At 39.7% G+C, this 14,571-nt stretch overlaps 1 protein-coding gene across 1 annotated transcript in view; it reads right to left on the bottom strand.

The window, feature by feature from the left end:
- The window catches only part of DLG5 (discs large MAGUK scaffold protein 5), a 207,015-nt gene that overhangs the window by 35,348 nt on the left and 157,096 nt on the right, over window positions 1-14,571 (bottom strand). The window contains exons 8-14 of the mRNA XM_065408068.1: window positions 7,828-8,012; window positions 7,117-7,242; window positions 5,870-6,002; window positions 5,095-5,222; window positions 3,439-3,614; window positions 2,863-2,966; window positions 1,726-1,818 (exon numbers count right to left, since the gene is read on the bottom strand). Coding sequence (XP_065264140.1) covers window positions 1,726-1,818; window positions 2,863-2,966; window positions 3,439-3,614; window positions 5,095-5,222; window positions 5,870-6,002; window positions 7,117-7,242; window positions 7,828-8,012 — 945 coding nt within the window. The remainder of the gene's footprint in view (window positions 1-1,725; window positions 1,819-2,862; window positions 2,967-3,438; window positions 3,615-5,094; window positions 5,223-5,869; window positions 6,003-7,116; window positions 7,243-7,827; window positions 8,013-14,571) is intronic.

The raw sequence follows: 14,571 nt of genomic DNA, 5'->3' as shown, positions 1-14,571 counted from the left end.
TATGTGGCACACCTAGCATAATCAGCCCCTAACGTCAGTTGGGGTTTCTAGGAACAACCGCAGTATGAAATACAAGTGTTTCCCTACTGACAGCCCTTCAGAATGAAGTCTTCTGTTTATTCCTCATCATGGGCAGAGTCTGCTTTCCCACCAGTGATCCTCACTCCTGACCCAGAGGGGACCCTTTCTAGGGGCAAGAGGACATTTAAGTTCCATGTCCATGCAGACTTCCTGCAGCTGATGCTAATGAGGGGACTATATTACCAGTTCTGTTGGTAGGTTTATTTTTTTATGTGAAGTGCAATCCACTGGGAACTGAACTGAGAGCAACCACTGAATTTCACATACTGTAGGATACCTAACAGCCATCCAAAGGTGGTAACTGTGACGTTGCACTCAATATGATTTTATGAAAATATGCTAATGAGAGTGACTATAATATAACTGGAATATGCTTCATGCAAAAGGTCTCTTGTTATCATTACAAAGCTTATAATATACTGAGTGTGGTCACCCTATTTGTATGTATGTATCATTCTTCTATCTGAAACTAGAAATATGAAATATAACTCTGAGGGCCTATTGTAATTATGCAAAGTGTGGGCCATTAATGGTGGTTTGGAATCTTGATGGCTCCCATCAACCAGGACAATTGACTGTGGATTGCTCTGTTTGCTTGCAGATCTTCCTGTAAGTCACGCTGGGAGGAATGAGGGCTTGAAGCCTTACAGTGACATGTGATCATGTCACCTGAACTGGAATCCATCTTTAACCTGGTGCTTTTTCAGTTAGGAGGAGTGGGAACCCAAAAAGGGAAAGGATTCCCGCCTTGTGCAAAAGATATATAAGGGGGTGGAACAGAACAAAGAGGGCTGCAGTCATGAGAAATCCCCTAGCTACCACCTGAGTTGGAACAAGGACTGAACCAGGGGAAAGGATTGGGCCCAGACTAGGAAGGTGTCCAGTCTGTAAAAGAAGCTTACTGGAACATCTCTGAGGGTGAGATTTCATCTGTAATCACTTTCTTACTGTATTAGGTTTAGACTTGTGTGTTTTATTTTATTTTGCTTGGTAAATTCACTTTGTTCTGCCTGTTATTACTTGGAACCACTTAAATCCTACTTTCTGTATTTAATAAAATCACTTTTTACTTATTAATTAATCCAGAGTATGTATTAATACCTGGGGGGAAAACAGCTGTGCATATATCTCTATCAGTGTTATAGAGGGTGAACAATTTATGAGTTTACCCTGTATAAGCTTTATACAGGGTAAAACGGATTTATTTGGAGTTTGGACCCCATTGGGAGCTGGGCATCTGAGTGTTGGAGACAGGAACACTTCTTAAGCTGTTTTCAGTTAAGCCTGCAGTTTTGGGGGGACATTGTTCAGACCTGGGTCTGTGTTTGTAGCAGGCTAGCGTGTCTGGCTCAAACCGGGCAGGGTACTGAAGTCCCAAGCTGCCAGGGAAAACGGGCTCAGAGGTAGTCTCAGCACATCAGTTGGCAGTCCCCAAGGGGCTTTCTGTGATCCAGCCCGTCACCGTAACTACCGACAGGGACCAATCCCTACTAACCAGGACAAAGCCATTTCATTTAGCTGAGTTTCCACATTACTGTATTCATTTTATGAATGTGTTCTTTTCCCCTTTACAATTAAAAAAAAAATGTATAAACAGAAAAAAACCTTTTGCTTCACTTCCTCCTTTCCTGTCCCCACACTCACCTTCATCAATGAGAGGGTAAGGGAATCCCTACAGTTTCGTAGCAAAGCTTCACATTCAGTCAGTGATTTATTATCTAGTGCAATGCCATTAATCTGCATAAAAACAAGGGGAAATTAGCAAAACAAATCTAGCATCAGGCAATTGTCTTAGTTTACATTCTATGAGATAGGCAAATAGTGGTTACACCAAAAAAACAAACAAACAAACTAAAGCAAAAAGGGAAATGTCAGTATCCTGGTAAATTGGATCATTTTTGCATATCAGGAGAATGGGTCTTTTTCAGACAATTTCACTAATGAGAGATTTGCTCTAACCAGAACTGCAATTATGGACTTGCTACTTCACTAGAGCTGGCATTTAATGTATGATTGCTCCACTGCATATACCTCTACGTATCTTTATATATTTGCATGAATCTACCCTCCCTGAGATCCGTTCCTCTGAATAAAATATATAACTTCTTTTAAAGATATTATTCAACAGATCACAGACCCCCAGCAGTTCCCAGAAGAGATAAGTAGCATCCTGGAGGAGACAAGAGTCTAACCACTTTCTCTAATGTGGTTCTGAAATAGCAGGTATATCAGAGGGAGAGTCTTCTCAAGTTCAGAGGAAGTCTGAAGGTAAAGACAGGCCTTCATGGGATTTTACAAATTGCAGGAGCACCTGTAGTTTAATCAACGCATCCAGAAGTGGAATGGAGACATAGGTCCACTTTTAACGGAAGAATAGTCATAAGATCATCCCAGATAATTTCTATTTCTAAACTCTAATGGAGGTCTAAAGAAGATTCCTTGAACTGAAGTCCTTGTATTAAGTCATCTTACCTATCGTTTATTGTGAAAAGGGAAGGCAGTGAGATTGTCCACAAATATGTCTGAAGGATGAGTTACTGCAACCATATTTTCAAAACTTCACCAATGAAACTACTAAACGTGGCCTGTATTTTCTATTACTCACCCAACCTACAAACACCAACATGTTTATTCAATAGATCATTAGATTTAAAACTGAGAAAAACATGGTAAAAGGAGTCAAATAAAAAGGTTTTAGGTTTTAAAGAAAAGGAAATGTGTTTCATACTATCTGTGGTACTGAAATTCTATAATTTAGAATTTTTAATTCTTTAGACTTACGGCAATTATTCTATCTCCCACAGCAAGGGACCCATCTTTGGCAGCAGGGCTACCGGGCACAACAGCAGCAGCAAATACTCCATTTTCTAAACTAATTCCACTATCTGAAATCCATAAAGATAAAACAAGTTCATTTCTACAGTTCAAATAATTTAGCACATATCTGACTTACCTGCATGAACAAGAAACGCATGTAATAAAAATGCAGTTGAAAATAAATTAGCTTAACTTCTAATAACGTTTAAAAAAAAAACACAGAAAAACAATGGGAAAAGGGTTACAGATAACCCAAAATGTAATATAGCTTTATAAGCACTTTCTAGTGGAGAAAAAAAGATTGTAGGGATTTGCAAGCTTATTCAACTGAACTCCTATAAGCCTCCTGATAGAGGACAAACTAGAGGTGAGAAATGATACATTAGCAGTATTCGTGCAAGAAATCTATCCTTAACTTAAGTCACTACTTCTTGTTCAGTTAAAAAAAAACAGCTAATGAGAACCCTTATCTAGGAAGTCATAACAATTCAAGCGAGTGGACTAATAGCTTGCCCTGAGCATTCAAATGTAAATAATTACCTTTATGCCCAGCAAGATTGATGTGCAGAGGTGTTATCACTTTCCCGCCTAAGGACTTCCTTCTTCGAATCACCATATTAATAACGCCTCCTCCATTAAGTACAGCTTTTATAACTTGCTTCTTATCCTTATTAGTAAGATCCACATCATTTATCTTCAGCAACCAATCATTCACTCTGGCAGTTAAAAGAAAGGCAAGGAAGTCCATGTTATAAGAATACTTTGCTGCACATTGCAAATATGCAATAATTAATTAAAAGGACCATAATAGCACTAGCACAACCTTGATATGCCACCCTCAATTGTCTAGCACTCCCCATTTCTGAAAAAGGATGATGTTTCCCAGCATCTATTAATGACATTGAGTAAGCCCCAGGTCCTCCTGGTTCCACCGCCATTGCTTACCCCACTAGCCCTCAGCATCTCCTAGTCAAGTTACTGATCCTGGGACACCTCGTATCTAAAAATGTGGTGAGTGGCACTTCTGTGCAGGTACATTAAACATTATTAGCTTCATGTTAGAGCTGGCCTAACTAAACACAGATATTTCAAGCAATATTTATGAGAGGTAGGTACTCTTGTAAAGTGAATAAGTCATGGTTATTATCTCAATAGTCAGGGCTCTATCTCAGATTTTGGCAAACCACTTAAATTTGCCGTTCCTCTGTTACCCCCAAAATTTTATTGTTCTTGAAAACTGCCTCGTGCATGAGCCAATCTCAAAATCTACCCATGTTTCAAGTATTCTGATGCAATTTTGTTGGGCAGACATAGCATGTCATTAGACACTTTCAAAAAATTTCAAATGGGAGCCATTTAAAGCCCTTTAATATCAGAGAGTATTCCCTTAATTTAAACAAAAAGGTCACAGTATGTTCCAGCTTTTATTGAGACCTCAACTGTAAAAATCTGAAAACATGAGTTACAAGGCAGGCAAAAGTTAGCCTTATAATTGGACTGTGGCTGTAACTTTAACTATGGAGCAGCTTCTTTCCATAATAAACCCTACACACATCTGCAGAGCCTGGACAAGAGCTCTGGTTCTACTGCTTCAAAATGCAAGCCTCTACCACTTATGAAAAGGAAGGTCTCCTCTAGCTTTGTGGTACAGACAACACAATTTTTTGTGAGCTTAAACCAACCAATGGAGGGCCAGATGCTTGAACAGTCCATGATTCTACTTCCACTTAAGAGGCAAAAAACTTGAATTGACACTATGGCATCACGACTGGGTCACAAACTATCCATAATCTTTTTTCCCCCAACTATAACTTGCCCACAAATTCTCAAGAAGCTCTAAGTAAATGGAAAGTTTGAAGAGACAGAAACAGGCTAAGTGCTAGAGGCAGACAAACCAGCAACAGACAAATGTCAACATTTCAAATTGGGATTTTTTAAAAAATGATCTGTAAATCAAGAATGGCTAGATTTATTTCCATAATGCTTTGCAAACACCTTCTTCTTACTGCAATTTTCAGATCAAACCAATTTTCAAAGCCTAAATTATTAGGGAGCTAAAACAGAACCCACTTAAAATATGGAGAGGTGACCAACCATCCATAATATTTTGATCTTTTTTTTTTCTTTTACAACCAAAGCAAATTAAAATAAGTGCTTCCAAGTGGCATGCAAATGATTTACCAGTTAACACTGTACCTTAATCGACCATCTGCAATACTTCCTTTGTCTACTTTGGTGACAAAAATCCCACAGTCTCCAGGGAGGTATGGTTCATTCACACCTTCTGCCACATCAAAACCAAGTGCTTTCAAGTCCATATCCTCCTAATAAACATTGTTAATGTTACAAGCGATTCAACTGGAATTCAAACTAATTTGCATTTGTATGAACACAGAAGTTGTAAACTGAGTGCTTTTACTATGCCCTTATTTTGTATCTTTTGTGCTTTAACAATATCTCAGATGTACAAATTATTATACACAGATTTCAGTTCCTCCCCGGGGTATTAAACGGATTAATACAACCTTGTTTACTATTTTATTATTACCATTAGTGTTAGGAATTAATCTCCTTGTTTTAAAAAATATTATAAATATTTGTTTATTTATTTATTTATTTACACAGACACCATTTTTATATAAAGGCAACAGTTGTGTGGTTTACAAGATTAGATGGCAAAGTTATCTATGGTTTGTACTCCACAAGAGGGAGTAGATTTCCTGTAACAAATCTTTTTGATAATGGTCTATTGTGCTTTAATGTGTCAGCTTTTCATATCTGACTGGTATGATATTTGTTGTAAATACTGCATTTATAGTATGTAACCACAATTAAAATTAATAATGTTTAAAAATACATATTCAACAAACAGCATTATTTTTATAAGCCATTGTACAAGGGATGTAATGCTGAAACATCAAGCAATTCATTTATATAAAACATTAAAGTCTTCAATGTATCTTGGGCTTACTCGGTCTTTTTCAAACTCCACCACTTCTGTTTCCCATTCCAGAGAATCTGTGTCTATAGCTGAATCATGAGAACTGTGGGCCATCAACTGCCGAAACCTGGCTTCCTTTTCCAACTGGTTCTCCATCTTCTCTCTATGGAATGAAAGACATGTGTTTATAGGTGATTCAGCAGCTCCCTTGTAAAGTAATGAATGAATGAGATTATGTACTTTACAGTTCCTTCTCTAATTTAGCAATACAATCTCTGTTCAGTCTATCCAATCCCACAATCTAAGTAGAAACCTGAAATCACTTTTTAAAACTTCATTTTCTTCATATTGTAATCTTCTCTTATATGAACTGTAGGAAACTTACAAACAAGTTCCATTCATGAACATATAGAAAATGCCTCTCAAGAAAGATAGCAGTAGATTCTTCCCCTCCTCCCCCCAGATAAGCTGCTCCAAATAGTAAGGGAGAAGTGGAGGTGATTTAGCACTGAAAATAAGAACTTCTACCACTCTGAAAAATTATGTGATGCATGTTTTCTCCTCTTATTTATAATTCAGTGGGAATCTGGAGGTAATGAACAAAGCTATACTGAAAGCCTGACTGCAATGAAAGTGTTGCTTCAGTGCATTTCAACAGACACATTTGGTATGTAGACATGTTCCGAACACATTACGCTTCTGACTGAACAGTCTAATCAGAATGAAGACTTTCTTATTTGCTGGGGGGTAACATGACTAACCAACCAGCTCCTTTTGCCCTTTGTCAGGCATTTTACACAATGCTGATCTATAAATTCATCTACACATGGATCCTATTGTGTACAATAGGTGTTTAAGATTCATTTAATTTTAACGGAAAAGGTGGGTATATTGCAGGCAAAAGATTATGATAGCCAAGGGCACATAGATTTCAAAATAATTACTATCTCATCAGTATATGATGACTTGAAAATTTCTCTTTTTCTAACTGAATAGCTTTTTAAAAAGCATTAGAACCAAGATACTTTCTTAAAGCTCAAGCTGCAATAAAACTTTTGATTACTATTTAAGCTGAGTAAGTTACTGAAGTTAGCTGGACCAGAACGAGCCCTGCTTTGTGTTGGGGCAGTGTGTCTACACTAGGGGGTTTGTGTACTAGTGTTATCTTAGTCACACGGATGCAGACTTCGCTTATGTAGACAGGCCTGAAGAGTCTGTTAATGAAAGGTTTCTAGTATAAAAAGCATTCTATGCAATGAAATCGTTTTATAACATACTTTAGTTCCTTCAGTTCACGCACAGCATCATTTTTTTGCTTTCTCATGTCATCGAGATTGCGAAGAGCCTCTGCCAAGTCACTCACAGCTCTGTCTCGCTCTCTCCTCAAGTTGTCACACAAAGTCCTTTGAAAATAACAGACGTTCAGGTAAAACTTTAAAGCTGCAACTTACATTTACTAACTTACAGAACCCTGAATCCTTATACCAGCCATGTCCTTTAACTGCTACAAAATCCTTCCTTTAGAAATTCCACTTTTGTATTTAGTGTTTATCTAAAACAAAAGAGGCGTTAGGTGTTCTACAGACAGTAAGACCATGACTAGATCCTCAGAAATCAGGCTTCAGGTCCCTTGCTTTTTAGACCATGGGTACTACAGAGTTGGCCACTATGTGTGGAGGAAGAGGTACCCTGTTACCACTCTCAGACCGCTGTGCTGATGGGCTCTGGAGGGATGTTTACCAGAGAGAAGTTAGTATGGTGATAAAGGGGTAGGTTGTTAAGAAGGATGTCTTGGAAGACCCTACCAAATTAAGAAGGGGTATTCTCCTATTACTTAAGTACACTGTGATAAAATCATGCGTTGGCTCAAAAAAGTTAAAAGATGTGCTATCAAAAACCGTCAAACTCTGAAAGAGTCAGCTGCACTACAAGAACACCACTGCCATTAAGATTATGAAGAGCACCAGTGTATCAGCTAACATGTTTACCGTATGCTTTCTCTTTCCGCAACTATCTTGTCCCGTTCTTGAAAGGCCCAATCTCTCCGACATTTGGCTACTTCTGCTTCCTGGACGGCTTCCTTTAGCTCCTGTGACATGGCCTCATATTGCTTCCGAAGCATTTCAATTTCTTTGTTAGCTCTTTCTATGTCCAATGTAGCAGAATCTTGGATCTATGAGTTCAAATATATAGAAATATTTATTTTATGTACAATTCATAGAATGAGTATGCACACTGGGTTTTGTAACCCTTACTACAGGTTTGTTATATGAAGGGCTTAGTCCTGAAATCCTGCCACAGACTAAACTACCATTGAGTGGGAATCCCAAAATCAGTGGGAACTTTGCCTGCGTAAAGGGTTCAGGGCTGGGTCTAAGCATTTTAGTCAATAGGAAGAGAGGACGGTCAACGACTCATAGGACTGTAATCTATGGTGGAAGATTCTTCATCTTAGAGCAAAATCAATATATACTTCATATTTCAGTGATATCTTGCTGACTCATTGATGTGTTTTAGCACACAGACGGAAGATGTCTAAGGACAGCTAGAAACAAGATAACACAGTGAACAATCATGGCACAGACTGGCTGTTTTAGTGTCTAGGACTGATCCTGTGACAGGCAGTAAACATCAGACGTACAGATTTACAGTACACCTACACTTGTGATTCACTGTCTCCAATCTTCCAAGGAGAATAATAGATCTCTAAGCAATTTTTGTTTTAACTCAACGTTTTAGAAAAGATTTTATTTCTCCTTTTTAAAAAAAATGAACCCGCACCTCTCTACCATTGCAGATTTCAAACACCAAAGGAAATAGTGACAATGACAATGCTGACTGAAAGAGAATACTTCTATGTGTGCCCACAAGAGAAAAGCTTATTTTAACACAATCATATTTCAAGCCCTAATCTTGCAGATAGTTACAAATGAGCTTAACTTGACATATGTGAGTAGTCCTGATGAACTCAATGGGACCACTGTCTTGAGTAAAGTTAAGCAACTGTGTGTTTGCAGGAACAGGGTCTAAATACATGTAGAGGGGTCCTACTAGTGCTAGGAGGTCAATACACCCAGGACACTACACTTTTAGGGTTGTATGCCTCCCTGAATGGTTTTAATTGTAGCCATTCATGCTTAAAACCCCCAGCCACATTCCAACCCACCACTCCAAAAAGTGTAATACTAATTCATGAGAACTAACAGAAGGCACAAAAATTCATGTCTTGCCTTTCATTGTGCTATTTCCCTTCCCACTCTTCCACACGCACCCCCACCGCATCCCTCAAAATCCCCAAATGAACCCACAACAACTGAGATTTGACCCTATGTAGTATGTATCCAGCAGTGAGTATATCACAGAGATCTCCACTCAGCTTTTTCAGGATCCTCCACTCCTCTTCACAAAACAAAGACAGGCCCTAAGAAGTCACATTTCACTCCTCTTGAGGGTCTTGTGTTGGAGCCCTACAGTTCCTTCTCTGTATCTCCCCTGCAGTACAGATCCTTAAAAGCTGTTGTAACAGCCATCTCTCATTCAGCAGAGGATTTGGTAGGGCTCCTCCTTTGGAGTCCATCAAATGCAACTCTTTACCTATCTGGGAGGTGGGGGCACACTGCTGAGTGAGAAGATGCTGCCGGTCCTGCCTACATGAAGTATTCCCAAACTCATGCTGATCCTCTGAAGAAGGCTGCAAATCAAGCCAAGGTCTTCCCATATCAGTGGTTTTTGATGGGGGGAGGGGGAGAAAAGCTTTCTGCACAACAAGATAGAAAGTTGGAGGCATGATAGCCAACTGAAAATAAAAGGGTTCTGCACAGCCCAGTTGAATTCCTAGTTTTATTGCTCACTCGGATGCTGATTCAAGATTGACAAATATACATGGCATAGAAAGCTGAAGATGGGGGAGTTTTTGTGGTGAAAAGAGTCTATTATGATACAGGATTGATACCATAATGAAATTAGATAAATGAAAATACGCCTTTCTCACACACAAAGAAACCTTCTGAAGGATCTTTGCTAATATAAAATTACTGTAAATCCTGTAGTTCTTTCTCAAGCATGAGAAGCAGGGATAGTGTAGGATTTTACATATTACTACATTACAGTATATGTATGTATGTAATATATTACATATAATAGATCTACAAACATGCAAAACTGCAAGAATATTTTAACTCTTCTATATAATCACTAACAGTCACAGTTTGATGTGCTCCATCATCTCTAATGATCTGTATATCCTAGTGTGATTGAATGTAAAAAATTTATGCAGAACAGAAAAACTTTTTAGTCACACTTATAAATTGCTCTATAAAAGGTTTAAATTGTTAGCACACATAATAAGCATGTTACAGACATAAGTGGCTATGTAACAGATATATATGAGCACACCAGCAGAAGGTATTACAGATTGTTTTAAGTGACTGAGATGGGGCACAGAGGACTCATACCAGCAAAGAAGGGGTTAAGGAGTGCCTTTAGCTCCAACTAGCCCCACCCTGCTCACCTGCAGCCAATGCCAAGCCAAGCGGGAGAATAAAAAGAGGCAAAGAGCCTGCTAGCCAGAGCAGCAAGACCCCAAGGAGCGAACAACACTCAAATCAGAGACTAGTGGGGGAACCAAGCCCAAAGGAAAGGGCAGGGACGCACCGCCCCACCCCTCCTCCCACCAGAAGACTGGGGGACAGACTAGTGTTTGGGGATTTTTTTTGTTATTGAACATTTTTGGGGTTGAGCCCCTCAACCCTACCCAGGACTGGAATAAGACTGACAGGAAAACTAGCTGGTGGGACAGAGCCTGCCTCAGTGGGGTCCTGGAAGATCCACAAGGGGGTGATGCTCCAGACACACCACTACTGTAAATTGCTGAACTGTTGGGCTATAACAGTCTGTTAACCATATATTAAAAAAAAATCTATTAACCATTTATTAACCCCTTATAAATGGAAACGTAAAAACTGTGACTGATTTATTTATTTTAAACAAGTAGTCTAGTCACTCCCCCCTCATAAGGAGTGTGTGCAGGCATGCATAAGAAGCATTCTTCATTGAATTAAAAAAAAAAAAAAAAAAAAAAAAAAGCTTTGTACCAAGACATTTACATGCCTGCTGAATGGCATTTACTCTCCTCGACCTAAAAAGAAAAAGCCATCTTCAAAGACAGCCAGTACCTGACGAGCTTGGTAATATTCCCTTAGCAGATGGTCTCTCTGGATGATAGCTTCTGTTCTCTCTTTCCTGGCAACATCTCTTTCTTCCTTCACTGTCTCTATATCCTTGCAAGCTTGATCAAGCTCCTTCTGGGCCTCAGCCTTGTCCTTCACTTCATGACAGTACTTTTCCAGCAACTCATTCCTCTCACAAATTGCTCGATCTCTTTCCACTAGAGCTGAGTTTAGCTCCTACAACGAGACCCATTGTTTGCAGGGTGTTAGGTACAGAGCAGTATTTCTTCTTTCCAGTTGAATACACATTGACACCTTAAAAACTGGGGGTGTATAACGAACGTTCTGCAAAAAGGGGAATTGTACAGCTCTGTCCCCATATTAAATGCAGAAAAAGAATAGCCAACAACATTCAGCAAAGTGTTAAAACTGCCATACCATCACCTTTAAACACCTTGCTGTCTGAATAATGAAGCACATAATCTAGGAACACTCATGGTTCTGAGAAACCTGGAGAAAGGACATTTGTTGCAAGTCCTCAGGAGTCCTGGATAGCCAATCAGATTTAACACAAAACAATCATATTACATATTTTAAACATATTTTTATTCAAAGTTGTAATTACATAGTGCTATACAGCTCCTTTGCAGAATGCGAGCACAAAGCTTTCCCTTTTGTGTTATTTCAAAGCAATTTCCTTCATTATTACACAGCTGAGATAATGTTTTCCAACCTAAGTTAATGAGTGCCCTGTAGCTTCACATTTGTTTTAAAGGGACATGAGTATCTTACAGTGTAAGACACCAATTGTGTGTTCATTACCGTGAAATATTATTATAAGAATATGATGTGCCATAAAATACTGTGAACAATACATTATATTGAATGTAGCATGTGAATCAACTGCAAGGTGTGAACATTCTACTAATGGGCCTGTGCAATACCATGAAGACAAAGAGTTATTCTTAGGAGACTTTAAATAGAGCTGTTAAGATCATAAAAACAATCCTGCTGTTATATTACAACAGAGATTTTTGTATAGCAGTTAGAGTAGGAGACTTGCACCAGGACTCCTGGGTTCTATGTCCACCACTCACTCAGTCTGTATGACCTTGAACAAATCACTTGTCCTGATTTTCTGAGGTGCTGACTTCAGTGGGAGCTGTGGCTGTTTAGTACCTCAGAAAAAAATCAGGCCCACCACATCAGTCTGTAGCATGGCTTGAATAATTTCTCTGCAGAAAGTGCTTTGAGATACTTGGATAAAGGTTATATAGAAGTAATAAAGCTTCATCAGCGTTCAGCAGAGCCAAAAGGCCAACAAAGCATTGGGGCAAAGGAATCACTCCTGAAAAGGCTTTTAAATATTAGAAAATCATACTTTAAAATTTTGGAAAAATTAGGCACTGCCATAATTTTCTCAGAGGTGCTCACACTGACATAAAATAAAGCAACTGGCTGATTTAGAACAGACATCTCTTCTTTCCAACCAACAGTAAGGCCTCCTCTCAGCTTTATTTGTTTTATGCAGTTTAGACTGAACAGCAACCTGACAGCACAAGGTCAAATATCATCTGATGCCCGTCAAAACAATTCCCAATAGAAAATGCAGCGCTCTGATCTGAATAATCATTCTGCGTGGCACCAACATGATGGCTGAATAGGTTGGGAGTGTTAAATTCCACACAATGGTGGGAAAGCAGGACTTCTGGATATGAGTAGGTGAAAACAGAGACTACCAGTGTGGAAGGGAAGATTGCTAACATGGTTGTGTGTTTGGATCACCAGAGAATTCTCTTCTCTTTAGCAAACAGAAATGGATGCTGTAAATATAAAAAACTGTGGAACTTCAGTCCCAAATCCCAGCTTGGAGTTTATCCTATTATCTTGGTAAACAAGAACCGCCATATTGCAGCTATTATTTACAAAAGGTACTGCTACAACTATAAGCGTGGGACAGTGCTAATAATGATCGGGCAAGTGTTGCTCATTCTTGCTCAATTTGCTTCTGCCTACAGGTATGTAAAACTCAAATTACACAGTTTCATTACTATATAATCAAATGGAGAATGTAGCTGGTTTACAGGCAGAAAGTGAACTGCTGTTTGCATCTGTGATAAAAATTCTTACTCTTGTGGGGCTTTTTGGCTGCCCCCCCCCCTAAAAAAAAACCTGCGGCGCGGCCGAAGCGCGGGTGCAGGGGGACCAGCTTGGGGGGGGGGGGGGAGGGAGCGGGCGGGCGGGAGAGAGAGAGAGAAGGGGGCGGCCAGGGCTACAGCAGGGGCGCTGCCACGCGGCCCCTCCCGCTGCGCCACCTCCTGCCGCGAGGGCTCCGCTCCGGTCGGCGGGGAGGGAAGGAAGAGGACTGCCCTGCAGGGCGCTCTGGTTCTCCGCGCCGCCGCCCCCTACAGGGCGGCCGGAGCAGAACAAAAAAAAAAGCGGCCATGCCGCCCTAGGATTGGGCAGAATGCCGCCTCGAACAATCTGCCGCCCCAAGCACCAGCTTGCTCAGCTGGTGCCTGGAGCTGGCCCTGATTGTGATGAAGAGCCCCGTAAGATACAAGAGCGAAGACAACTTTTTCGGCAAAGAATACAGCCAACTGAATTGCTGAGATAAAAGTATCATATACCCAGGTAGTTGCTTGTGAACCCCCATCCTAAAAGTAAAATGGTATGGCAGGCTACCTGAGCCTGCAAAAACAGACAAAAATCCCTTATCGAAAGCTCTGTGTATGGCTAAAATCATTGGGCTCTTGCCTGAAATTGTCCCAATAAGAACACTTAATTCAGTTTTCCTACTTTTGATTTGTTCTATCACCTGTGTGCGCCATACATTTCAGATATGGTTTAATCCATTTGTGTTGGAGCATGCAGGACCCCTGAAGATTTAGAAACTAGGGAGTAGCACTAGGTCCGAGAGTTCATGGCTCATTTGCTCATTTAATTTTTAAAAGCTAAAATTATAAGAAAAACCCCTAGCTTTCATAGCTTTTACATTTTAGTAATAGCACAAAAACTGCATCACTATACACAGATGTACTGCAGGATGAACATTTAAAACAGTTTAAATTGATGCAGTGCTGTTTTAGACAAATAGCTATGACCATAATACATGACCGTCATAACTGCAACATATCACTAGGAGGAGCTACACACAATAGGCAGCAGTTGCAGTATGAGACGTAGTCAAACTCGTTGAAAGGATAATCCCATTTACGTGGGATTCTCATGCATGGTACTCCAAGCGGAAGTGTCAGTGATCAATAAACCACTCTCAAATTCCCTATCAAATTCCTGTCCAGGTACTAGATCCAGTCAGAACTAGATAAATGCAAGTTCAGATGGTCAGCATTACATAACAAAGTAACACCCTGCTCAGAGGCAGAATATCCCCATGATTATAAAGAAAAACTGAAGTGCCAACACAGTCATCTTAATATAATTAAAAGAGTTGTTCTACCAAAAGCTACAGCAGCAGCCTCACTATACAGACACAGGAGTTGTATCTGCCCTTAAAAAACATTCATAACATTTTATTTTTAAAAAATGTCAGCAACTAGCATC

The sequence above is a fragment of the Emys orbicularis genome, chromosome 7 (genome assembly GCF_028017835.1).
Source record: "Emys orbicularis isolate rEmyOrb1 chromosome 7, rEmyOrb1.hap1, whole genome shotgun sequence".
NCBI classification, from domain to species: domain Eukaryota; kingdom Metazoa; phylum Chordata; order Testudines; family Emydidae; genus Emys; species Emys orbicularis.
This window is presented reverse-complemented; position numbering and strand designations above follow the sequence as displayed.